The following is a 23,813-nucleotide window of genomic DNA, read 5'->3' as shown; positions in this document are numbered from 1 at the left end:
AGGCCCACGATAATTACGATGCTTTCGTTGACTTGGAAGACGACGCGTCCCCGGTAGAGGAGGAGGAGGGGGAGGATAAAGGGGAGGCGGATAATGATGATGAAGACGATAAATCGGAGGGAGAGGAAGAAAGAGGAAGATATCAGCGTCGCTGATGCGGTATCGGATGACGTTGCAGAACCTACGCAGTCGGCTCCATTAAGCAACCCGTTTTTCCTTCTGAGAACAACTCCGTCAAGGGACGCGAGACACGCGGGCAAATAGCCTGCCATGCCGGTGTCACGATAATGTTCCAATACCGCTCTCACTTCTTCCCGACTCTGATATGTGGCCGCTTCGCGCGATTCATACGCTGGGACCGATCCGGGGCCGTCGTCAGCAAGAGGTTTGACTACACTGAGGAAACGACCTTGATCTTCAACTTTTACAAGCGATTCCTCCAGTTGATACCTAGCCAACGAGGGAAAGACACTGCTGTTTCTCTCATTGCTGATGGCGACCCCTATGCCGTGCTTGCTCGAGCTAAAGTCGGCCTGTACGATATGGATATATGACATGGTAAACCGGGGCGTAGGGAGAAGCGAGAGATGAATATCGAGGACCAGAAGCTGTTCTGCATGGATGTGACCCTCGATGGTAAGCCTCAGCAATTCGTGGTGTGTGCTCCCAAGTTCGATGATGGCGCGTTCTCGCCCTTTGGGCGATCGACACGTAGGTCTCTTGCTATCGATCCGGATAGTCCTGATCTCCGTGATCCTGCTAAGTCTCGTGCAGGGCTATTGTTTATGCAGGACTACTGGCGTGAAGAGTCACCTCAGATTGCGAAGGAATCGGATATCTACCATCTTAGCCCCGCACCGAGTTCCACACATAGCTGAGATGGAGACTGGGGGAGATGTCGCCGACACGACCACGATCACGCAGGAACATGTACAAGGGTCGTTGGCTCACAGACCCACTGACGACGAGGTCGACTGCCTCCCGACATTGCGGGGCCACCGGATTTTCTTGAAAATCATCCGAAGAGATCTGATGACTTTCTGCTATATCAAAGACCTTGTGACCCTGTATCGCGGATGCCATGGAAGGTATGTTACATCCTTCCTTGTGCATTTCTTCTGATCTAACCATTTTATTGTTGCACATAGCTCACCAGGCGGCGTTCGATAGGGCATGCATTCTGCATCGCGATACTAGTGTCAGAAACATTATGATCACCCCAAATCATCAAGGGTTCCTCATTGACTGGGATCATTGCATTATTCTTACCGACAGACGTGGCGAAAAAGGCATATGCCGAACCGTAAGTTTTCTACGCAATTGCCACAACCCTCTTCCCTTATTCCCTCATCTTCTAGGGTACCTGGCAGTTCATGTCTGCGCGCCTTTTGGCTTCTTATGGGACCTCGCACACCCTGGTAGACGACAAGGAATCATCACTGTGGGTTCTCCTCTACGTAGCTCTCAGATATACCCGCAAATCATCTATACCGACTGTCTTATACGATGATTTGAAGTCATGGTTTGAGGACTCCGTACTCCGACCTCGTGGGGATATCGGTGGTAGAGGCAAGAAAAGTGTGCTGAAGAACCCTTCTGACCTACTTCCTTCGACGTCAACGGTCTCAATGAGTTGCTGCGAGAACTGATGCATGTCTTTGCTGTTCAATACGAGCCGGAACCCAACTCAAAAGACGAAGACATGTACCAGTACATTCTGGCATCATTCTCTCCCCAGATGGCCGCGCGCACCACGAAGGGGATGTATCTCACAAAGATGGAGAAACTGAATGGTCCTGCATGGCTCTGCGACACCTTGCAGCAGACATGCCGAAGCTATGAAGGTCCCCGCAAAGGAGCACTATGATTGGCACCGGAACACCTGCTATAGCAGTAACGAGTTCTGGACCTCAAGAAACGCAAGGCGACGTCGGAGCGTCTTGAGACGAAGAGGGTGAAGGGTCTAGGCGGTGAAACCCTCAGTGTGTGCTACGAAATTGCGTGGGATAAGGAAGAGACCCAAGGAGAATGACCCATAGATTTGGAGGAACGGACTGGGGACTTGGTTTAGCAGCGGTTCAATCAGATTAGATTTCATACGCATCCTCCAATCTTTTTCATCCTCGTGATTTGAAACCTGAGCTTCAATTTGGGTGCTTTTGTCAATAAAATGACGCTCTATTAGGTGCACTCCAACAATGACTGAGCGTCGTCAAAACGTTCTAAGCCTAGCAACCCACATAATCAAAAGTATTCTTTCAGAGACGAGACATCCATCATCGTCGTCAAAGTGTCCGTGTATGGACAACGGTACGGATATCTTACCGGAAGAGAACGGCCGTTATCTTAAGAATCACAAAACGAGGATCTATTTCTTTCATGGCTCGTCCGCAGCATGTTCGTGTTCTTTCGTTTGACAGATACAGTAACTCCTTATATTGAATATTCTGCTATCCTTACTCTACGAACCAAACCAGCTTACTTTGGAGATTGATGAGGTTCCGAGGTTCGAAGAAGACATCACGGGCAGCCGCGGGACCTCATACCCTTATACGTCTACCTCCACATTTCTCGTGTCAGTCTTGTGTCGTACTTCAACATACTGAGCATTTATTGATTGAAGCGACTGTTACAGAATGCATATTGATCACGACGACTAATGGTACAATAAACGAGCGAAATCGAACACTTTAAAAAGTTGTTACTCGCTATCGCCTTAACTCCCATCATCCGTATCAGGACGAGCGTCTTCAGAAACTAGCAGTCTTTCCTCGACGGATAATCATCATCATTCGTTCATTCACTGACCAAGAAGGGCGCCAATCGACAGCATAAACCTGGCAAAGAAGAGAAAAACTGATCATTTATGCAAATACTTCTGTCGTACACAAAGCAGTCCGTTCAACGGACACAGAAAGTTCTCAAACTTCTATACAGATACCCGAGCCGAAACACGTTACACACGCCATGGCTGACTTCCAGGTGTCTTTTTCTGGTTTCGTCTTCTATACAACTCGCGGAGGATGAGGATGACAAGCGCTCCTGCCAAGAGGAATGCACCATTCGTGAAGTGACCGGTACGATAACCTGGCGCTTCATTCGCCTTGTAAATATATACGCCTAGAATTAAATTCAGCGAACACCACATATAGCACAGCCTGCAGAAGCAAACTCACCAGTAATTTGCCCGATAGTGCCGATAGTGACCATCAGAGGTATAGCGAGCGTCGTTGCATCGGTGTTTCGAAGATTGACAGTCAGCCATGTTATGAGAGACGGATTACAGATGTTAGAAAACGTCGTGCTGAGACACAGCATAGCATATCGTGCTTTGAACGCCGTAGGTGAAAGTGCGCCTGATACGTGACAAGTCAGTCAGTTGAACTGAGAAGTACATGGCTCGAAACCAAGCGCACCCTGGATTAGAAAGACGACGCCCGAAACAACCATAGGAATCCATGAAAATGTAGACCACATTTCATATCGATCTGCGAAGACCGAACAGGCGACGGTAGCGACAAAGGCTATAGCGAAGGGTGGCACGGTGAACAGCTGAGCACGCAGTCCTTCGTATCCGAGTCCATTCACGATAGTTGGGGCGAAATACGAGATACTCGAAAAGGGGACGCAGACGGCGATGAAGGCGAGATAATGGAGGTATAACCTCCAGTCCATTAGCGTATCTTTGGTCTGCAGCCATGTAATTCTTGCATGTCCCAAAGACGCTTCGCCTCTGAGGCGCTTGACGGCGAGTTCTCGTTCCTTCGCAGATAGCCATGTTGCCGTCTCTGGGTAGGCTGGAAAGAAGAAGTACGTTGCCACCGCCAGAGCACATGATGGTGCGCCCTCGATGATGAATAACCACCGCCACGCTTCCAAGCCTTTTGAGCCATTGATACGGCCAACACCATAAGCGATACTGCCTCCGAAGGCGCCAGCAAGTGAGGTACACGCGGCAATGAGAGAAAGGCGAAGTGCACGCTCTTGAGGTCGGTACCAACTGTTGAAAATGGATAGTCGGCGGGGAATGTTGCGCAACACAAAAATAGAACTGACAAGGTAAGGAAGTAGATTATTCCCGGATAGAACCCTGTGACGGGTAATTAGACGTTTACATTTTACTGAAACTATATAACATAACGTACCTGCTTCAAACGCCCCCAGCAGAAATCGGAGACCCGTCAGCGCGCCATAGTTCTTAACGCATGAAATGACCATATCCGTTCCGCCCCACCCGACCATGAGGAACGCGAACCAATGCGGAGGAGAAAAATGCTTGAGCATGTAATTTGACGGGGTCTCAAACAGCGCGTAAGAAATGAAAAACACTGTCAACACAGTGGAAAACTGCTCGCTTGTCATGTCGAGGACTTGCAACAATGAGTCACCGGTGTCGGCATTGAGGATTTTCGCATTTCCCTGACAGATAATTTAATTAAGAAAGCAATCAAACATCATCAGATCGGCGTACGATATTGGCGCGGGCGAGATAATTGAGGGTGTAAATGAACATGCAGCTAGGTACGATTCTGAGATCCAGCTGTCGGAGGAGTCTGTGAAGTGAACCAGCATCAGCTCGTTGTCCTGGTTCGATAGGAATGGTAAATATACCTCTTCTCAGCGACACGGTCAACGACGAAGAGTTCTTCGGGTGATGATATCCCTTCATCACTTGAAGGACCCTTCTCGAAGTCGTCAGCTGATGAGAAGGGAGCAGTACCCGTCTCTTCCATTTCAGAAGACTTTGCGAGCTTTGGATTGCTGGCGTCCATTGGAACTTCCGGTTGGCAAGGTAAAGACGTACTCCTAGCAAGGGATGAGAGACGGGGAGGAGAACCGGCAAAACGTAGTCATCGTCAGCACTATGAAGGGCTGATGTTTACGATATGCGAAGTCCGGTAAAAGCCGGCGCAGGCTGGTAATGAGGCCGTAACGTTAAGATCGTTGTAAGAGCTGATGAAAAGGAGTTACGCCTCACCTTGTCCTCGCTCCAGTGCTCCGCAACTGTATACGTCGAGCAGCGTATACATTGCCGTAGCTTCATTAACTTGTATTGTATGGGTCACGAAAGAGATGAACCACGAGGCGTCTCAATAGTTTCACCCCCGCGCGCCACACATCAAATGATACCCGAAGACCGCATTCGGCTCTTATAGGGTTCAGGTTGATTCCCGGTGCTCTTGGTTTTGATGAACGTCCTTCCGTTCACGAAAATATTAGGGTACGGTTATGCGGCAGTGTGATTCACTGCCAGAGCGGAATGCCGTTCAACTGGAGTGACTATATTTATAACTCAGGGCTCAGCGTCTCCAAGCTCCTGCCTTCATCCTTTTAGCTGCTGTACATTCAAGGATGAAGGCTCTGAGGTCTAGATCCAACCTCAATTATATCGCACAACGGACTAGCCAATTGAGGATGTCATTGTCACTAAGTATGTGTTATGCCATCTCCCTAAGGCTGTATAAGCGAACGTCCATTCAAGGCGACTGAGTCCTACCAAGACGCGCTACGTCGTGTCATATATTGCAGCCTGTATAACTAAAGGTAGGCGTTTGCGCTACCAGCCATGGTTCGACAATGAAATGGCGAGCAAGTCGTTCAGTTACACACGAAGCTCCTGACCGCAATGGCCAAGAATTTTCGGCAGCACTTGTTGCTTGAAAACCCAATCAACGCAAATAAACGGGCTAGGAAGGAGTGACACGTTTCTTTGACTTCACCGATAATAGCGCCGAAAATATTTTGATGCGAGTCGGACACAAACTGCGGATGCGGATCCAAGTCAGAACACGAGTGCGCAGTTGGGAACAAAACGGATCCTACAAAGTCGATTTCAAGGTCGTGGTAAGGAATAAAGCTAACAAAGTGGGAGGCTCCGGCCTCAGAGAAAGATATAGAAGTGAAGTCATAGATCAAAAGCAAATCCGGGTCCATAGAAATCCGGCCGGCAGTAACCGGGGCCCGGTACGGATAGCAACAACAAGCACAAAACCGCCGTAGATTCAAAATACTGGACAAAGCTTTTAAGACAGGTCGGATATAACCGCCGTATACGCATCCTTTGGCTGGTAGTTACTGTCGAACAACAAAGGCGTAGAACTGGCGCGCCAGGAGTTCTGAAGAAAAATAATTTAGTTAAAGTATTGGAAACCGAAAGGACGTGACCTACGGCATCGCTGACTCCCCAGCTAGTGATGGAGACACAGGCAGAATTGGCCAGGCAGGCATCAACAACGGTGGTATAGTCATCGGCGCTTGCATCGACAATATCCAGCTCGGTAATAGCAACGTCTGTACCCGCCCCTGCCAGAGCCGTCAGAGCCGCCGCTACCCCGCTCGAGCCACCAGCCTATTTACGGTTAGAACTAGATCAGTGCCCGAGTGTGCACCAACGTACCGACAAGTGCATCTGTGTACCAATACCGTCGATTAGCTGTTCATCGGCATTGATCCGCTTAACAAGGGAGACCATTCCTGCAGGACAAAATGGGAGAAATCGACATAAGGAAAAGTGATGGCGACGAACCTTGAGTCTTGGCGTTGTTCGAGTCGAGATTGTAATCGTTGATGTATAATCTATACCGCTCGAGTTCAGTGAGAAGTCGTAGGGAGCTGTGTTAAGGCGAACTTTGCCGTAGGATCCGCAGCTCTTGCGGCTTTGAACGCGATGGTGATGAAGTCCTAGAGCAATGGTTAATCAGTAAATAAATACGCAGGGTAATGGAATGAGAGTATACCTCCCCGAGAACGTCATTGAACACACTGGACCGCAGAGTACCGTCTTCATTCAAAACCTCACTGTGGATCATCAGAACGCAGGAATGTCATTGTAACAGTCGACGCACTTGCAAACATCCCACTGGTTGTTCATTGATAGGTCAATTCCGGAGAATGACGGCGCAAGACAGGAGGAACACGTACAGCTATTCACAAGGCGTGAGCGTTAAACGAGGAACACCAACAAACGGTAACGAACACGAACGTACCATAGAGTTTACCAGCATACTGCCCCGCTACATTGGAAATATGTGTTTGAATGACCGAGGTCTTTCGAAGGATCTCTTAGTGTATTGCATTACGGACGTATGACTTTGACTCACCAGTGTATCCGCGTCCGTGATGGCAGAGACCCACGAAGGGAGCTGCGAGTGCCACACTAAACGGAGACGCATATCAGATTACCTGGCTAGAGATAGGTGCTAAAACCAAACCTAAGGTGTGTCCACGGATTTTCTTACTGTTCGAGACAGCCCAGTTGACAAGGTAGTCGGATCCAGTGAAGGTAAACGTTCCTTGGGTACTTTCGGTAGCGTCCCACTAGCAAGCAAAAATGATTGAGCATGATACTAATAACTTGCGCACAATGCCGACCTTCATAGAATTCTCGGGAGTAACCTACGGTTCAGATGTCAACATACAAGAGGCAAAACGTTATAGGAAACTAAACATACGGCCCCGAATTCGGACTCCAGAATGGCCTCGTTCTCTGCAAAGGATCGCCAATCAGCATGTGAATTTGTATCGTTTTGGTAACGAACCGGAAATAGATATGGTATCTTGGTCGGCCGCAGCACCCTAGAGTGAGTTTAGCATGGACAAGGTGGCGAACTATCACAGAACGAACCCAGAAGAGTTTCCCCTTGGCGGTGAACTTGGTATTGAGGCCACTCAGCGCCGCGGAGGACGAAGTGGAGGACGGAGCAGCGCTGACGCACTGCAAAATGGCAGCGATAGAAATGATAGAGATGAACATGATGGTGAAGAGGAATGTTTTCTGCAGCAAGACAAGAGCTCGAATATATACCGGTTTGCCGACTCATTTAACCGAGCCAGCCAGGTCACGGAAACGGGAAGGAAAGGGGACGGAAAAATACCGTCAAGTCGGTCGTCCATTGCAACGAGCAATGAGAGCCCACCAATTGTCCGACGTTTTACCTTCGGCGAAAATAACAGCTGAGACATCGCAAGGCAACATCTGAAGCTCGTAAGGCGTTGCATGATTGACACCAGAAAAAGCGGTCCGAGGACAGAAGATGAAGCTTTAAAGTTCTGCATCAAACAGACGAGGACGGGTCGGAGAATTATAAGCGCGCAAAAAATGCTTGGTCCATGCGACCATGAGAAAAAAAAAGAATGAGCGGGAGAGAAAGTCATTGACAATTGGGTGGGTGACAGAATCGCAGACTGCAAGCCATCATTTAGGTTAGGGTTACAACGGTCACCGTTTCCTGTTTGATACTATGTCAAACTAGCCTCCGCTGCCCACACGCGCGAAGGAGAAACGAGGAACACCACCTCTGCGATCTACCTGACAGATCACTGGCTGCTGAAAACGTTATGGGCGGATGAGTCGAGATGCGTGAAGGAAATGGATTTGTATGAAAAGCAAAACATGACCTAGCCAAACATTCGATCGCTACGCATTACTTTGGACGGCGAATAGGAAGCCAATCGATGCTGTCTCTGTATATGTTCTGGAACGACGGGACCGTGGGTAGGCAGTAGGAACGGCATGTTCTACAGAAGGCCAGGATGTGAGCGGTGAGTTCCTCAGATAGATTGGTCAACGTACATCCTCTAACCAGTTTCCAAGTACGACTCTCCGCTCTATCGAACTTGGACTTCCCACGCCAGCATTCGCTGAACGCAACTCGACATGCCCCTTCTTCCCTGTCGTGGCACCGGCTCGGGGAACTTGAAAACCAGCCTATTCCTACAAAGGGCCGAGGTTTGGAGGTTTGGAGTGAGTCTGGACGGAATGGTTACTCAGTGATGGGTTTCCCAAGACGCGACAAGAGCATGCCAGAGAGTACCATGGACCGATGTGCGACTAGGGACCGCACAAACTGGAAGCGTTACAGATGACTCTGATCGCGCCAGACATCTGCAGCACCATATTTTGGTGACCTTGTTGCCAAAGTGAGAATATAATTAGACAAGGGCAAAGTGAAACGTACCTCCGCCAGATTTTCCGACATTCTAGAATACAGCATCGGCTTGGTTCTGATCTAAGCTTAGCTCTACATCGTTTTCGTTCGTACTATCATCTTCGCGTCGTACTCCTAGGTGTTCTCCGCTCGCTCAACGAAGCCAACTAGTATGTATTCCTTGTCGGTAGCGATAGGGATCAAGGGGAAGAAGTCTCGTGCAACTGGCAGGATAGTAGCAGAGTTCTAGTGGGTAAATTCAGAAAAATGTTGTGTTTCCAGAACAAGAAGACGCACCATTTTCCCTCGGTCGTAACGTAGCCAATTCCTCGCCTAATCCTCTGGCTGTTCCACCTGCAGGCAATCAGACGTCTCGTACTGAAACGGATAGAAAATACTATACCTTATGCGTACCTCTGTGTTCCCAAGATCCTAAGATAGTGGCTGGTGGTGGTTGGAGAAGGAGGTGTGACCGTGACTGTGATACCGACAGTCACAGAAGTGTGACGGTCCCATTTTGGCATGGGGCGCGCTGACTCAGCATTCTTACGCACTTCTCAACATCCATGCTTGAATTGTATCGAATCATTCGAAACATCAACAGAAAATTATTTTCCTATATCAGCTCATATCAGGTCAGATTTCGTCAACCACGTATAACCGTACCCAGCACAAATTGCAAGCAAATCTACGATGCAACTTGGCCACAGCATAACTCATGTCATGAATCACCCCTATTTTTCGCTTATCTTATCTTATCTTATCACGGCATCTTATCGTGGCAAGTCGGCAACTCATCATTCGACTCTCATCATCATTCCTCGTACCTGATCTGCATCATTCATGACCCATGCGGCACCATCCCATGCCAGGGACCACATCACTAGGACTCTGTCATGGGCTCTGCTACCAGACCTTGTAGAAGGCAGCACGATACGAGCGCTGACCTTCTTACTCACGGGGGTGCTTCTAGCATCATCATGCTCCCACCGCATCACTGGGGCATTGCCACAACACAACCATCAGTTCCATCTGATTGGTCCCTGGATCCACCACTCACATGCATGATCCGTTTGATGGCCCATAAACTGATCACACTCTATGGGCCGGATCCTTCTTCACCCAGTCATGCTTCTTTAGGTCGTCTGTGATCACATCCTAGGATGAACCAGCCGCCACGTACGCTCCTCAGAATACTGCGCCCTATGGACGCTAGCCTTCTTACTCGCAGGAGGGCTTCTCCTATACCAAGCACCATACGATACAGAGGACATAGAAGACAGCGCTGCATTGGGACAGCACGCACCGAGACACAGGAGTGGTACATACTAGTAAATACCACAATGTATTTAAACGAGCCTTGCTGTGGTCTTACACCCCAGCTTCGGCTAAAGTTATACACTCCTAACTTTTCACGCAGAAACTCCCTGTTTCGTGCCTAAGGACTATTGTACCTTACCTAGCGATTGCAATGCCCTCTTCACAACTGAATCACCGAACACGAGTGACAGTTTAGAGGCAAACGTTGTCCAATCCAAGTTAGTGCGTTACAACTCAAAAGTTGTAGATGTGAGTATATTTTACTCCATCGTATTTTTTACCTTATGAAAGTCTCCTTATATAGATCCACTCATTTATTATTCCAAGCTGAAAATCACACCAGGACGACGTTTCGTTTTTCTTTTTTGTCTGGGCCGCCAACTTGTCTTTTGTTCAGACACGATAGATGACAATGACTAACCGAGATACACTCCTACCATGGTACAGAGAACCTAATATCTGCTCAAAAGAGACGTGCCGCTATCCGATCCCTTGCTGCAAGAATAAACTGATCGTTATTTTCAGGGTACTACACCGGCAACCTGGAGCCACTTCTCGCCATTCCAATGGTCAAAGCACCCCTCATAATTACTCACAACAGCTATTCCTAACAATTTGAAAAAGATTGACTACAACCAATAGCCATAAAAGCCATATCCTGTCAGGCTTTGTTCAGCCGTATATCCAAGAAGCAAGTCTATCTATACAAGTCTATATGCCCACAACCAATTCTCCCTACCTCGAAAACCGATATAAGGCGGAGAATCCCAGCATATTTTCCCTCATCCCTCTCTGTTCTCTTTCACTCTCCCAGCTTCCTGATCCCTCCCTCTCCCATCCTGTCCGTTCTCATATCAAATGGCTCGCGGACCCTCCAATAAAGCTAACATGGGTACATTGCCCTTCTATGGCAGGCCCAAGTGGCACTCAATTGTCCTGATGCTGATGTATTCTTCCCTTACTGAGAAGAGCACCCAATGCCGAATTTGCCTCAAGGTATATGCCGACCAGAGTAGTCTCAGCCGCCACTACAAAATCCACCTCCCAGAAGGTGACAGGTACACTTTTCCCCTACCATTCCAAGTCTCTCTAACTTATTGTTCCCTTTCCCAGCCGCAAACACCAATGCCCCCACTGCCCCGAGCGCTTGTGGCAGAAGCCTAATCTTAGGGCCCACATCCTCCACAAACAGTAAGTTACTTCTGTGATAATTTCCTTCACAGATACCAACCGTACCCTCGCTGCAGTGCTGGCAAAACCCCCTACAAATGCCCCGGCTTTGGCTGCAAGTTCGTTTGTGGCAACCAAAGGTCCTTCACCCACCACCTCAGTCAATGTGATAAACCTCGTGATATCAGTTGTATCACCTTTCCAGTCCTCCAACTGAAGCATCTCCTTCCTGCTGCCAATGCTGGTTCACAACTCGAAGGCTTCATCCCCGTCCCAACCTCTCCCCAAGCGGATCTCCAGACTTGGTTCCCCAAGGAACTCATGCCACTGTCGGGTCATTCTCACGGAGTCTGTCCCCCAATCCTTGCCTTACCTATGTTCTCTGAACATAACAATTCCGAAAACACTGCACTGAACACGGAAGGTCTCGACCTCAACACGATTGACCAATGGCTAAATTCCATGCGCTCCGATCTTAGCTTCACAAATACAATGCCATTCGACTCTTCTTTCTATGCAGCACCATCCACATCTCTAGGTGATTCATTAGTCTCATCGACGTCGACATCCTTTGTCGAGAGCGAACAGCTTTTGCCTCTTGATTTCAACCAATTGGCGATGTTGAATCTCTCCTTGAATGATGCATCGTCCATGTCTCCCAGCCAACCAACCCCTGCCACAATGGATGTCACCCTCGACTCCTTTTTCGCCGAACTATTTGAGCATTCATTGACTGAGGATTTCTCCTTCTTGTCCTTAGGCATGACTGAGCCGCAGCTAAGCCCGTTCGTATTTGATAGCTTGTCGCCGCCTTCATTCCTGGAGCAGTCTTTATCTAACCTGAACCTCGCGTAGAATGTGAACACTGCTGAATCATTTCTATTGCTTTAAAACTCTTTGCCTCCGGACATTCTATATTCACCTTTCTTATTGTCTTTGCCCTACATTTGAATCATACTGTTCAATGTATCATATACCACAACCACACCACTTTTGATTCTTCTTTGAAAAATGATTTCTACAATGAATTTACCCTTCTAATACAAAACACAATGTCATCCAAATTCTTCACAGATGTTTATCTAGAAAATCTCATAAAAGTGATCCTCGCATCTCCTCATCTCAACCTTCACCTGGCCTCGCTCAACCAAACGATCTAGAGCCTTCATATTCCTCGTCCATTTCTCAGCCTGAATCACATCCTCCTGGCGCATAACCCCAAATGTCACTCTCATTGCTCCAAATCTCCTCTCCTCCAAAATTGTGGCAATCCTTCCCCAGTCGGCACAGCACTCCAGCCCTTCGTAGGGACCATAGCTTGATCCAAATCACTACATCCCTCAAGAACTCCGAAGAAATGCTGTCTAGCACACTCGGAACATGACGAAGGGATCCAAAACATGGAGAGATGAACGTAAAGGTAATTGACTCGAGGGTGGTAGCACTGGATATTCCCATCATTTGTGCGAAGCTTTCAGAGAATACGGAAGTGTGTGGAACAACGACGTGCTTGAGAGACAGCCCTACATTGTTGATGTATCAATATACATGTGGGTATAAATCATCTGAGCCAATGAAGAGTGTCTGTATAGCGGACGTGACCAGAGAGAGAAGCGGCCAGAGACACGAAGATACCTTTTTGATGATGAGTGTACTAATTTTCGTATCAATGGGGTGATCCCCAGAAGGAGACTTGTATATTCCTTCTGGAAGGAAAAAGACTCGCTCAAGCCTGAGAGCCTTCAAACATCGACATAGGCTGATAGAATGTACAAATGCCTGAGGAGAGGAAAACAGGCAGCGATAGAGAGAAAGTCATGTAATGGCGTGAAACGATAAGCAGCTGCCTAGAGACGTGTCGGTCGAGCTGAGCTCAAGGTTGCGTACACCAGGCAGGTATTTCATTATGGTATCTGCATCCTCGTTACATTCAGTTTCTATCCTAAGATATCGGACAGAATGTTTAATAGTTGACTTTGGGTGCAAAATAAGATCCATAATCCCAGTATCAAGAAACAAAGTCAGAATCAACTTGAGAGTGATAGTTCGAAAAAGATGGTATCAAGCGCGCGTGAGCCAGGATCTATAAATGAGACTACATCATCTCAAATCGATTCGCCTTTGGCGGATAAGCATGCGTGAAGTTCTGGAGGCAAATCTGGTGGACGATAAAGCATCCGAAAGGGACGGCGTATTGGTGGCCCAGGCGAGCTGGTTCCGAGTCCTATGAATATAGGATATCTCGGTCATTATGCAGTTGGGAAAGACCCATGGGAAATTCTATTGGTGGAATCAATTGATGGCGGCGTTTGCCGACTATCTCGCTCTGTCCCTTGGGCTTTGGCCATGGGAGTTTTCTATTTGTGCACCCTTTTTCTCCCGGCTTCATCCTCTTTCTCCCGACAGCTCCGTTTCATCGCTGCTTCTTTGTGTCGCTGGTGGCTTCGGTTGTTTTTTTGTTTGTTTCCCCTGTTTGTTGCCTTTCTTAATGTCAATTTCTCTTTGCGTCGTTCTATAAGCACATGCCATATATAACTGCACGAATCTCACTGTTCCTTCATCGTCATCCACCTCATTCATCCTATTGGTCTTTTTAGCGCCTGCCCGTGTATTCATCCTCGTCTTCGTCTTCCTCAAAACCTATCTTCCTCTTTGTCCGCGTGAGCTGGAGCTGGCATACTCTCCACATTTCTCCTGTCCGAATTGGCTTTCTGTGGATAAGTCTGATCAGTACGTTGTCCTTGATACCTTCATCTGTATCACTCACTGATGAGTGATTGCAGTTCACTAGGGCCAATGCCCTCAGAATCGTCTTCATCCTCGCCCTGCCTCGTTACTCCTCATGAATACCATCGAGCACCGGGCTTCGACGACATCGCCTACCTGGAATGTCTGTGGCTTTACCGTCATGTATCTGTAATGCAAAGGTGTCGTCGATTTAACATTCTCAATTGCTCTGTGGTGCTGACCTTTTCTTCCCTCCCTCCTCTGAAGTAGCACACAATGTTTTCTTCGGTGTGGATCGACTTCCGCTGCCTTTCTTGGCGAGTACACCCGCTGGGTCGATGTTGGCTGCAATAGGTTTCCTTCCTCTTTGTTCAAACTGTTTTTGGGTCTGAAATAGCAGTTCGTCGTCTCTGTATCCAGTTTCCAGTTCTCTAATTCCCCTTCCCTGAACTCTCTTTCCCCCATAACTTGTATCTCCTTGATTGTGGACACGGCATCGTCTTTTCCTTTGCTCAATACCTCATCTTTTCCTTCAGCATCCTGTGTAAATTGTGAGTACATTCCCTACCCCCTCCCTCTTATCATGAAATTGTCCACTTACCTTGTCTCCTTCATTACAGGTGGTATATCCATCGTGAATATGGTGCCCGTGATCGTGAAGACCATCTCCTCGATAGTTCCATCCTTCACATTTTGACGCAAGATCCTCCACACCCCTGCGTTCTCATCTCGTTTGATAGATGCAGCGTTGATGATATTGCGTTCCTGTTTACCATGTCAGTATGCACTCTCCGCTCTTCTGGATCCCATATGTCTATCACCTTCATCACCATTTTGTCCTTTGCAAGGAGTCTGACATGATGTACTTTTGTATAAATCTGTTGTAGTTATTAGTCCATGAATTCAATTAAGTATCATTGTTAACTTTTTCTTTTATTTTTTGGAGACAAAAAACATAGGACTCGGACCTGCCACGTGGATGCATTGGCCCTCACCAACTAGTCGATTATTTCCTCCCAAAGTTCAATGGAAAGCCTAGGACTGAGTTGGTAGCGCGTAGGTATCGGCATCGCTATGGCGGGATATCGCTACTGAGGTTCGTGGAAGATGCTTGAAAAGAGAAGCGCGTCGCGCCGTTTCAACACACGTGACCCTTTAGTTCGGACCTGTCAAAACTTGGCAGTCAGTTAGACACTTGCTTAACACTGCGATTCGCTTTGCCTCCTCGGGACAGCGAGCGAAGGTAGCATGTTATTCTCAAGGAACGCTGAGTGCTGCATCCTTCGTCGTATTATTGAAGATTCCGCGACAGTCTGAACGTAGTTTGGTGATACGTCTCCAATAACTTGGCGGATCACTCTACTCTACAATACCCTCTGCAAGATCGTGACCAAACGAACGAAAATCGAACCGTTCAACAAAGCTGGCGGACTGCTCTGCTCTGGAGTCCGACGCACCCCGACCCGAAGCGGATTATCCTGCCCTGACTGTGCCGCTACTGATTGCCTCGACCTTCCCGAACCAGGACGAATCACGATTCACTGGTGGTCGGCTGTTGCTTGAACTTGATTCTAGGCCTGTTACAGCTCCGTTCTTCAATCCCTGGGTTTGCAACTATGTTTGCCGTTAATTCCGTCGCTTCGTGACAATGTACCTCATAGGCACAATTTACCTTTCTTTGAACGTCCGGAACCTTATTATCCGTCTACTTCTCCAATCGCGACCTATGGTTTTGAATTGCCGAGGAAACAAGTATTTTTCACATCATTATGAATGTTTGAACCTCTTCGCTAAGGTCGATGTATACCCTTCTGTCTTCTAAGCATGAGAACGACCTTACTAGACTCGGGCACAAACCCTGAAGGATCATCCAAGGTGAACACCTTATAACATGGGAGTTTAATGATATTAAGCTTTCCGTAACTCCGAAGCTCCTATCGTTGACGCGAACTCCGACTTCGTGTCACCATTGCTTAAGTTTTGTTACCTGATTTTGGCATATCCGTGTTCGAATATTCTCCTTATTGCCAAGTTTTCTGATTAGTTTGGGAGAGCTGGATAGACACGATGACAACGTGAAAATTCTGCGGTGCTCGCTTACCTAGTACCGACTTTTTCACCCCGACGAATAAATGGTGTCATTTTTTCCCAATCGATTACATACTAGACACTGTCATTACATTCGGCTACTAGTACTAGGCTGCAGGAGAATGTTCCGTGGGGCAGTAGAGTGAAAACATCGGAGTTTCGTTCTTTCGAGCCAATGCTGCCTCCTACTCTTACTATTTGTAGCCCTTCATTCAACTTTCTTTGTTCCGCGTCCGCCAACCTTCATGGCAGACTTCATCTTCCAGAGTCAAATGACTCCGAGTTCAATTTCACATCGACGGCCCAAAGATTTTTCTTTCGGGAGTACTACCACCTCTGAGGGCTTCATGCTTCTAATTTTTCCTCAAGGGAATGTCCCATGACATTTTGGGCAAAAACGTCTTCGAAGAGTCCCCCTTACGGTCAATCCTTAAAACCGTGCTAGAGATAACAAGACAGCAACACAGGGAGCCGCATAAAATATCTCCCACCTCCTAATCCCGTCGACAGGAACAATTCAGCCCAATGATGCACTTCATATGGAGCTGTCAAACTAGGGCATCGTTTAAGTTTCTTCGAGATAAGACATCGTGCAACATTTAGTAAGGAATCATGAGCCTCATCCTCTCTTCCTTCATTGGTTAGACCTAGAATTCCCATGACGATAAATTATCAGCTCCGTGATTTTCAGACACGCGTTCATCAGAATTATTGTCCGATCCATGTGGCCTAGAGTGATAAGCCTGGATAAGATGTCGACATGTCGAGAAAGCCATTCGGAAAACGTATGAATTACTCAATCCTAGGGATAGAAAGGACTGATTGCGTTTAAGTGGCGATACGCGTCGGGTCGTTCCCAGTCGACGGACTAAGGAGTCAACGGAATGGATAATAAAACGGACGCAATTGCGCTGATCAGCTCTTCATATGCCCAGTAGCAGCTGCAGTCCGCTGAGGTTAAGCACTTTGACGCGAAGCTCATACGGCAGACTGGAGTTACTGTAGACCCGAGGACAACACCACGGTCATAAGTAAAACAGATCTAGTGTGATAATAGCAGCCCTGTTTTCTAGATTCGGACTGCATCGTTAAGATGGATCCATGAGCCGGTTCATTGGTGCCAAGTCTTCAGAATGGCGTGTCGCGATTGTATCACAAGACGGTCGAAGAAGTCTTCAATCAGAAACGACCGGGGGTCAACAGTGCCTGGGATTGAATCCGGCTGATGAATAGTCCATCTGAATAGGCCACTCCCGAGTTTTTAGGGAGAACAGAGAACCGTCATAATTAAATTCGCATCTATAGAAGACAATCTTACGGAATAGAAGGTACAGAGTCTCCGATGTTTGGAGAGCCCGAAAGAGACCATCTTGACCCGAGAATCGTCTCTGTAAAGCGGAATACCAGCCCATACAAGTGGGTTAGCTCGAGAACTTCGAAAACGAGTTTGCGATTGCGACCAGTATGCATATCACGTCACTTACACGAGGACGCCTTCCTCACTGTGTGGGAATAATTTCTTGAATTTCGTTCTATTCCCTCGAATTACGTCCGGGTCTGTTTGAGTCACATGAAGTTAGATTCTATTGGATGTCCGACACCATTATCCAAACAGAAATATACAAATTCAACGCCCTACGTCCTCCAATTCGCCGAGACGCGTACCTTCATCGGGCCAACCCGAAATATCGTCTAAATTTCCACCAGATAGATTGGCGGAAGCATTAGCCGGCCGCTCAACGTTTCTATGAAGCATCTTCACAGTGGCCTCGGACGCGATTCGATGAGCTAAACGCGCCGAAAAAAATCAGTATACTTGACACTCCTCAGATAAAGACTGACTAACCTTCAAGACTCTCCGTAATCTTCATCTTCAGCTCCTCCTCAGGATCCCCGTCCGTGGTGTTCTTGGCATCCTCGGGCGACATGTGTTGGGGTGGCACGAAAGTGGAAGTATTAGCGGCCAGTGTTTCGGAACTCGTTCCGCTAGGTTGCGGCACTGGAGTGGCAGTCGTTGTAGCAGTTGTAGCACTAGAGTGGGTCATGGCGTTCAGTATAGGATCAGAGGAGTGAAGAACGACGACGATTATATAGCTACTGGGAACGGTCTTCGAACAAAGCAAAACCAAGAAGAAGGACAAGAATGGTTTGTCGTGTCAGTGGCGTCAAGACAATGACCGCGCAACAAAGAAACAACCTACAGAATTGGGAATGTCCTCTGTGAGATCGAACATTGTATCAAACACCAATCAAAAGCACTGGTGGTCTGTTGAAAGCGATAGCGTATCAGGCTACGTGAGCAGATCATTGTCTCCTCCAAGTGGACCGGTGAAAGTAGTGATAGAGAAATGTGCCACAAAGTCAATCTAGCAGAAGGCGCACAGAGGAGGTAAGGCGACTTAGCGATCGATAAGGAATGAACCGACACCTGGGAATACAAGGGAGTTTCCCATTTTACCAGAATACGCGAACCAAGAGACATGTCTAACGTGTAATGTGCGAGAAACGATGGTTCACCTCGTCAACTTTGTCGTCCTCATAAGGGCAAATACATGGGAACGTCCGGCGGAGGAATTGCGGTAAAAAAAACAAGAATCATGGCCTGGCGAGTCGGCCGGTAAGATATTGATGTGTAGAAAACCGACCTTTAGTGGGTTGGTGTGCTTTCTAATTGGAGAAATGAGTATGTCCGATATTCCGGTGGTATGAAAAAAATGCAATTATTTCGTGAGTCTACATCCGCTGCAATAGTGTGAGTGATATGCTGTCCTTCAAAAACAATAATACCTGTAAGCTTCCTATCCACCCCGTAACGCATTTGAAGATAATGAATAAGAGATTTCCTGCCCTCTATTGCTCTATCTTTGCTGCAAGCATCTCCCTCTTAATCCCAATTTCCTCCCTGAGCATCGAGATACGGCTATCCAACCTTGACGACAAATCTGTAGAATTCGGCGCCAAAGCCATAGCTTTGTCCAGCTTTGCCCCGGCACCCTCTAGAACTTCCTCCCATCCATCACCTTCCTTCCCTCCCGCCTCCTTCTCTTTCAAATCAACAACTGCTAATTCAAACATCGCCAGGCCACTGATCCAGGTGCTGACGCGGATATCTCCATGCTCGCCAATCGCGTCCTGGAAGAACGCCCGGGAAGACTGAAAGTCCTCTGTCACCCGGTGAACGATGCCGAGTAGCAGCGACCGCAATGCGAGCTCATCAGGCGTATCCAGGTCTAGTGGTACACCGGCAGGGGGAAGAGGTAAGTCGAGAGTTTCCATGAATGCACTCCGTAAGCTGGATCGCGGCGTAAGCGATGCCCAATCTCGAATATGAGCCTCAGCGACCGATTTCGAGATGCGCTCGTGTGTGTTCCAGACTATACGGATGTCAGCTTCATTTGAAGGGTCATCAACAATTTCTTACATATCGCCATCTCTAGATATCAGTCAGAGAGACGCCTAGGCTCAATTAAGAACGAACGTACCTTCGGCCGGACTGATCTTCATGCACTGCACAAGTTTCTTCTCGTCTCCGCCCCGTCGTTTCTGTTTTTCCTTGTAGAACTCGACTGTAGATAATCGTGAGTCAAGGTCCTAATACCCAAAGGATGATGATACCAACTCTTCTTCTTGATCAAGACCTCCATCGGCAAATCTTTTCCGCCCATCTTTCGCTTATCAATCATCCCAGGAATGGCATCGAATAATTCTTGTGCCTTGTCTAGGTCACCGATAGTGATGTAGCAACCTACGATAAAGGGTATCAGGACAAGAATACCAGACAGGAAAAATCTCACCGGTAGCAATGAAATAGTAGGTGGCAGGGCTCCAGTTGTTCAACTCTGTCAACCGTATGAATTCGATGGCGGCTTCCTCATATCTTCTCTCGGCCAGCAACGTCCAGGCCAGCTCGAACACAAGCAGCGTATCGGCCTGCTTAAACGACGCCTCTCTGTCAGGCTTCAACCCATCTCTCAGAACTGCAATAGCCCCTGGAGCATCGTATGACATACGCTTTATTTTGGCCTTTGAAGAACATGTCAGCAGGAAAAGTAGGCTTCGATAATATGCAGACCTGGTTCAGTATCCACAACGAGCCGGCCGGATAGCGTTCGCTAACACTGGCTACCATTGCACCGTATTGCTTGAGAATGTGCGCCTCATCTGCCTGATAGCCGGAAAGAAGGAGAACGACACCGTGATATGTCATTAGCACCAGGGCAGCAAAAACAGAATGCACGTCAGTTTTAGCGGCAGAGACCGCAAGAGCTTGTAAAGCGAGCTTGCGATCATGCTTAAAACCAAAGAAACCGACGACACCCCTGAAAAGGGTGAGTAGGTGACGTGAAAAGCAGAGGCAGACTGACTGTATACGTTTAGGCAGCAGAGAGAAGACGAGGTTAAATAATCCAAAGCCGAAAGCCGTCCCGGAGATGATAAGCTCTTCGACGGGACCTTCAGGAATGATAGGTTGCGGCACCGCCAGTGTAGAACCGCCAGACCATTTGCTGAAAAAACTTGTCTTAGTAGCGTTGGTGGAGACGGAACGGATACTGGGATTGGAAGGCTTTCGAGATACGGATGGTGACGCGGCCGGCGTTCGATACCCATCTAGACCATTGGGGAACACGGTCTTGAATAATCTGCGAAGAAGTCGTGAGATCAGAATTATATATCGAAATTGGGGCCTACTTGGTAAATTTGGAATGGGCGCTAAAACTTCAGAATTAGCGGCTTGGCTTCGGACAGAAGGGACTTGCTTGCCTATTAAGAGAATATCTATAATATGATGAGAACACAAACAAGAGGAGAGATGACGGTATTACATGCATTGAAGATATCCCATATACGATTCGCTGCATGCAGGCCGGTCAACAGTCACCAAATTATCACACAATCCAGTACACGTACCCGAGCGCATGCGTTATCCCCAACAGAACGACAGAATCAGCATTCATTATCTCCCACTCAATTCCGGGGGGTAGCCGCGCGTTGGTCCTGCTTTTGACAGCCTTCATTTGCTTTCTGGATCCAGCCTCGGACTGGGCCAGCGACTTTGCGGCTTCCTCCATCTTTGCCGACTGAGAAGAGATGAATTTGTCAATATCTTGCTGGATGACGCGTTGATACATACCTCCATTCCCATGGCGGCCTCCAAAAACACGCAAACGCCAGCGCCCAGGGAATGAAACGGCGAATCGTCGTTTGCGAACTCCGTTTGGGCATCAGCAATGGCATTCGAGAAGAGGAAATCAAAGCCCTTGCTGGCTGAGCGCAGCTGCTCCGTCGTCCTGTCGGGTGAGGACATGGTGGTTAGGAACAGAGAGGGGCAACAACTGATGCACGAAGTTTAGTGGCCGATGACGTACTCCAGCCGGCGGCAATGCCGATTTCAATTTGGTGTCAAAATTGTCCCGAAACGGATTACCCTTGCATTCCGGCAGAGCCCGGCATACATCAGGCAGGAATGTAAATTGAATGTAAAAATAACTTCGATCTGAGTGTTTGGTAATACGCAGTGATCTCCAGGGCTATGACATGATGATATATGAAGCTATCCGTAAGAATTTCGTGAAATATGTTAGTTACTCTTCAATTTAGGTTACGCGCGCGCCCCCGTCGGGGTTGAGAAGGAGAAATTATTGTTGGAAAACGGGGTATCGGTTCGTTCCCAGTGTCACATGCGCGGTAGCAAGCCAATAGTATTGCGCTTGGCTGAGCTCTGCAAACGCATGAGGATCTACGCTAAAGTACCTACTTTTATACTAAATGTACTTTTACTAGAACTTTCCACGCTTTTCCTAAGACTTCTACCTTAATAAGCATCCTCGGCATGATGCCGGATTGCCAAATCCCAACAATTATATCTATTACGGGTAAAACATTAAGGGATCTGTCGCTATCCTATCCAAGTAGCTAATGATAACAGTACGACGATGTAAGACGAGCATAAAATGCACAGCCATACTCAATATTTCTTTCACCTGCTGAATTCTCATTTTCTCCTCCTGCTGGAACTTCCGGGTCGTGAAGATGGGCCTGCCTCCCCAATCGCGGGCGAGTCAGACAACTCAGCCTCCGCATCATCGTCCCAAGGATCAAAACCATCGTCGCAAGAGTCCCAGACATCCTCGAAAGAGTCCGAGTAGTCATCGAACACCTCGTTCACTTCCTCTTCCTTGGATTCCTCCCCGGACCGTATAGGTGGCTTCATCCCAAACTTGATATACGCGCGCCGCGATGCTCTGGTCCTGATAATGGTCTTGAATTCCTTGTGCGTTAGTCCAACCTTAGTCTGAAGATCGCGTTCTTGACTGAGGTAGTGTAGGTACGTAGCATGCAATACCTGGAAAACTCCAGAACCGTTGTCGATGTGATCCATGCGAAAGCCATTTGCCTCTGGGTAAAGATGTTTGAACACTGTCTGTCCTCCCGTGCGAAACAACGGATTAAGTTCTTCCGGTTTATTCAAGAGCCTGCATAGTCAAGGAAGTACGTGAGAAAATAAAGAGGAGGAAAATGATGCGAGACTTACGCGTAAGCGCAATTCACACATACATCCCATCGGCCCTCTTCAATCACGATAGGACCCTCACAGATTTCACATTTAGGCTCCTACGGCAAAACGTCAGCAACAGTGAAATCAGGGTCTCAATATAGGACGTACGCCGCAAAATCGTTCCCTTGTAGCCTTCTCGCTGGCAGCCTTCGATTTAGCCTTTGACTCAGCCTTGGCCTTGGCCTTCGACTTCGACTTTCTCGATCGACGCGTAGCAGGCGCTTCGATGTCGGGGACGTCCATCGGAAGGAGACCTCCGGGTAGAGCTGGAGGAAACAATGGCTCCGACGCGGTAGGTTGGCTATCACAGTCGCTGGCTCCCAAAACTGATGGCAGAAGCATCGACCTGGACTCGAACTGCGATGGATGGGAGATGCCTTTTTTCGAGTCATCTTCGTATTCACCAGGAATAGAAGAGAAACTCGTGCGGAAGGACTGATATAAGTTTGGCCATAGAGCGCCGTCAAGTGGCTGATACAGCTGCCGATTTTGCTGGTCCAATAGCAGAGGATCAACGACGCTGTAGGGTGGAGGTATAGGGGTCTGAGCCGAGAAGTCCATGACAGAAACGAGGAGATGAAAGAGAAAAAAAGTAAAAATAACAAAAGAATAGAACAAGAAAGCTAAGAAGCGAACGTGGGGAAGCAATGTTATGGGAGAGTATTCATGTTGAGCGGTTTATATAGACGTTCTGCTAGGTGGCAATCATCCACGCTTCTAGAACGCGCCATCGAGACTATTTGAGATATTTTTGATCATTAGTGAGGGAACAAAACGACCAAACACTTGGTAGAGAACAAAGGCACGAAGCATGATCATTGTCTTCGTGGAACTCACACTTTATTGTTTCAGTAAATGCCACCCGGAGTAGGCTAACGAAGACTTACTTACGAGATTTTAGCAACTTGAAATAGATTGCATCCAAGTATTTTCTAAGAGAAGGTTTGTCTTTAGGAATTCAGTACCGGCGGACTGATGCCGGAAAATGGATTTCAAAGCATAGGATGAATGATATTGGATATCAG

General features: G+C 47.8%; 10 protein-coding genes across 10 annotated transcripts; 3 read left to right on the top strand and 7 right to left on the bottom strand.

Annotated features, from left to right (window-relative positions):
• Positions 1-287: 287 nt before the first annotated feature.
• EV420DRAFT_1735622 (uncharacterized protein) lies at positions 288-1,088 on the top strand (the record flags this gene model as incomplete). The annotated part of the gene is made up of 2 exons (XM_060480006.1): positions 288-535; positions 575-1,088. The coding sequence occupies 2 exons, from the start codon at positions 288-290 to the stop codon at positions 876-878; spliced, it is 552 nt and encodes a 183-aa protein (XP_060323136.1). The 3' UTR covers positions 879-1,088.
• Positions 1,089-1,090: 2 nt separating this feature from the next.
• Positions 1,091-1,649, top strand: EV420DRAFT_1279754 (uncharacterized protein; the record flags this gene model as incomplete). The annotated part of the gene is made up of 2 exons (XM_060468163.1): positions 1,091-1,303; positions 1,359-1,649. The coding sequence occupies 2 exons, from the start codon at positions 1,091-1,093 to the stop codon at positions 1,647-1,649; spliced, it is 504 nt and encodes a 167-aa protein (XP_060323135.1).
• Positions 1,650-2,956: 1,307 nt separating this feature from the next.
• Positions 2,957-4,669, bottom strand: EV420DRAFT_1279741 (MFS general substrate transporter; the record flags this gene model as incomplete). The annotated part of the gene is made up of 6 exons (XM_060468161.1): positions 2,957-3,120; positions 3,177-3,356; positions 3,417-4,000; positions 4,057-4,090; positions 4,146-4,419; positions 4,472-4,669. The coding sequence occupies 6 exons, from the start codon at positions 4,667-4,669 to the stop codon at positions 2,957-2,959; spliced, it is 1,434 nt and encodes a 477-aa protein (XP_060323134.1).
• Positions 4,670-6,023: 1,354 nt separating this feature from the next.
• On the bottom strand, positions 6,024-7,753 carry EV420DRAFT_1623219 (endo-1,4-beta-xylanase F3; the record flags this gene model as incomplete). The annotated part of the gene is made up of 13 exons (XM_060475918.1): positions 6,024-6,116; positions 6,170-6,349; positions 6,398-6,474; positions 6,527-6,576; positions 6,629-6,681; positions 6,738-6,798; positions 6,983-7,047; positions 7,101-7,156; positions 7,212-7,317; positions 7,372-7,395; positions 7,452-7,486; positions 7,539-7,575; positions 7,625-7,753. The coding sequence occupies 13 exons, from the start codon at positions 7,751-7,753 to the stop codon at positions 6,024-6,026; spliced, it is 966 nt and encodes a 321-aa protein (XP_060323133.1).
• Positions 7,754-9,062: 1,309 nt separating this feature from the next.
• On the bottom strand, positions 9,063-10,201 carry EV420DRAFT_1486453 (uncharacterized protein; the record flags this gene model as incomplete). Its single annotated transcript, XM_060470392.1, has 5 exons — positions 9,063-9,151; positions 9,225-9,281; positions 9,342-9,405; positions 9,755-9,924; positions 10,111-10,201. The coding sequence occupies 5 exons, from the start codon at positions 10,199-10,201 to the stop codon at positions 9,063-9,065; spliced, it is 471 nt and encodes a 156-aa protein (XP_060323132.1).
• Positions 10,202-10,769: 568 nt separating this feature from the next.
• Positions 10,770-12,272, top strand: EV420DRAFT_1769556 (uncharacterized protein; the record flags this gene model as incomplete). Its single annotated transcript, XM_060481033.1, has 4 exons — positions 10,770-11,298; positions 11,361-11,438; positions 11,471-11,557; positions 11,623-12,272. The coding sequence occupies exons 1-4, from the start codon at positions 11,106-11,108 to the stop codon at positions 12,270-12,272; spliced, it is 1,008 nt and encodes a 335-aa protein (XP_060323131.1). The 5' UTR covers positions 10,770-11,105.
• A 1,831-nt stretch (positions 12,273-14,103) lies between these two features.
• EV420DRAFT_1584642 (uncharacterized protein) lies at positions 14,104-15,059 on the bottom strand. Its single transcript, XM_060474769.1, has 4 exons — positions 14,835-15,059; positions 14,763-14,813; positions 14,201-14,532; positions 14,104-14,147 (listed from the first exon to the last, which is right to left on the bottom strand). The coding sequence occupies exons 1-3, from the start codon at positions 14,975-14,977 to the stop codon at positions 14,232-14,234; spliced, it is 495 nt and encodes a 164-aa protein (XP_060323130.1). The 5' UTR covers positions 14,978-15,059; the 3' UTR covers positions 14,104-14,147; positions 14,201-14,231.
• A 2,096-nt stretch (positions 15,060-17,155) lies between these two features.
• EV420DRAFT_1486450 (uncharacterized protein) lies at positions 17,156-18,277 on the bottom strand (the record flags this gene model as incomplete). Its single annotated transcript, XM_060470391.1, has 4 exons — positions 17,156-17,231; positions 17,717-17,789; positions 17,898-18,020; positions 18,079-18,277. The coding sequence occupies 4 exons, from the start codon at positions 18,275-18,277 to the stop codon at positions 17,156-17,158; spliced, it is 471 nt and encodes a 156-aa protein (XP_060323129.1).
• A 641-nt stretch (positions 18,278-18,918) lies between these two features.
• Positions 18,919-21,559, bottom strand: EV420DRAFT_1584631 (outer membrane protein Iml2/Tetratricopeptide repeat protein 39). Its single transcript, XM_060474768.1, has 13 exons — positions 21,364-21,559; positions 21,141-21,310; positions 21,056-21,085; positions 20,994-21,008; positions 20,922-20,942; positions 20,597-20,872; positions 20,305-20,551; positions 20,027-20,255; positions 19,852-19,977; positions 19,715-19,798; positions 19,654-19,665; positions 19,020-19,606; positions 18,919-18,974 (listed from the first exon to the last, which is right to left on the bottom strand). Exons 1-12 carry the CDS (start codon positions 21,535-21,537, stop codon positions 19,083-19,085), a joined length of 1,908 nt encoding a protein of 635 aa, XP_060323128.1. The 5' UTR covers positions 21,538-21,559; the 3' UTR covers positions 18,919-18,974; positions 19,020-19,082.
• Positions 21,560-22,125: 566 nt separating this feature from the next.
• On the bottom strand, positions 22,126-23,130 carry EV420DRAFT_1584627 (uncharacterized protein; the record flags this gene model as incomplete). Its single annotated transcript, XM_060474767.1, has 3 exons — positions 22,126-22,705; positions 22,765-22,844; positions 22,960-23,130. The coding sequence occupies 3 exons, from the start codon at positions 23,128-23,130 to the stop codon at positions 22,225-22,227; spliced, it is 732 nt and encodes a 243-aa protein (XP_060323127.1). The 3' UTR covers positions 22,126-22,224.
• Between the last annotated feature and the right edge of the window lie 683 nt (positions 23,131-23,813).

This window comes from Desarmillaria tabescens, assembly GCF_030435595.1.
Source record: "Desarmillaria tabescens strain CCBAS 213 chromosome Unknown EV420scaffold_90, whole genome shotgun sequence".
In the NCBI taxonomy this organism is placed as follows: domain Eukaryota; kingdom Fungi; phylum Basidiomycota; class Agaricomycetes; order Agaricales; family Physalacriaceae; genus Desarmillaria; species Desarmillaria tabescens.
This window is presented reverse-complemented; position numbering and strand designations above follow the sequence as displayed.

Coding starts and splice junctions, on each gene's coding strand:
- EV420DRAFT_1584642 (XM_060474769.1), bottom strand. CDS start 14,977: ATGGTGATGAAGGTGATAGACATATGGGATCCAGAAGAGCGGAGAGTG. Junction 14,533..14,762: donor TCACGATGGATATACCACCT/GTAATGAAGGAG, acceptor CTGCTATTTCAG/ACCCAAAAACAGTTTGAACA.
- EV420DRAFT_1584631 (XM_060474768.1), bottom strand. CDS start 21,537: ATGTCCTCACCCGACAGGACGACGGAGCAGCTGCGCTCAGCCAGCAAG. Junction 21,311..21,363: donor AGGCCGCCATGGGAATGGAG/GTATGTATCAAC, acceptor ATCTCTTCTCAG/TCGGCAAAGATGGAGGAAGC. Junction 20,552..20,596: donor CTGCTGCCTAAACGTATACA/GTCAGTCTGCCT, acceptor CACCCTTTTCAG/GGGTGTCGTCGGTTTCTTTG.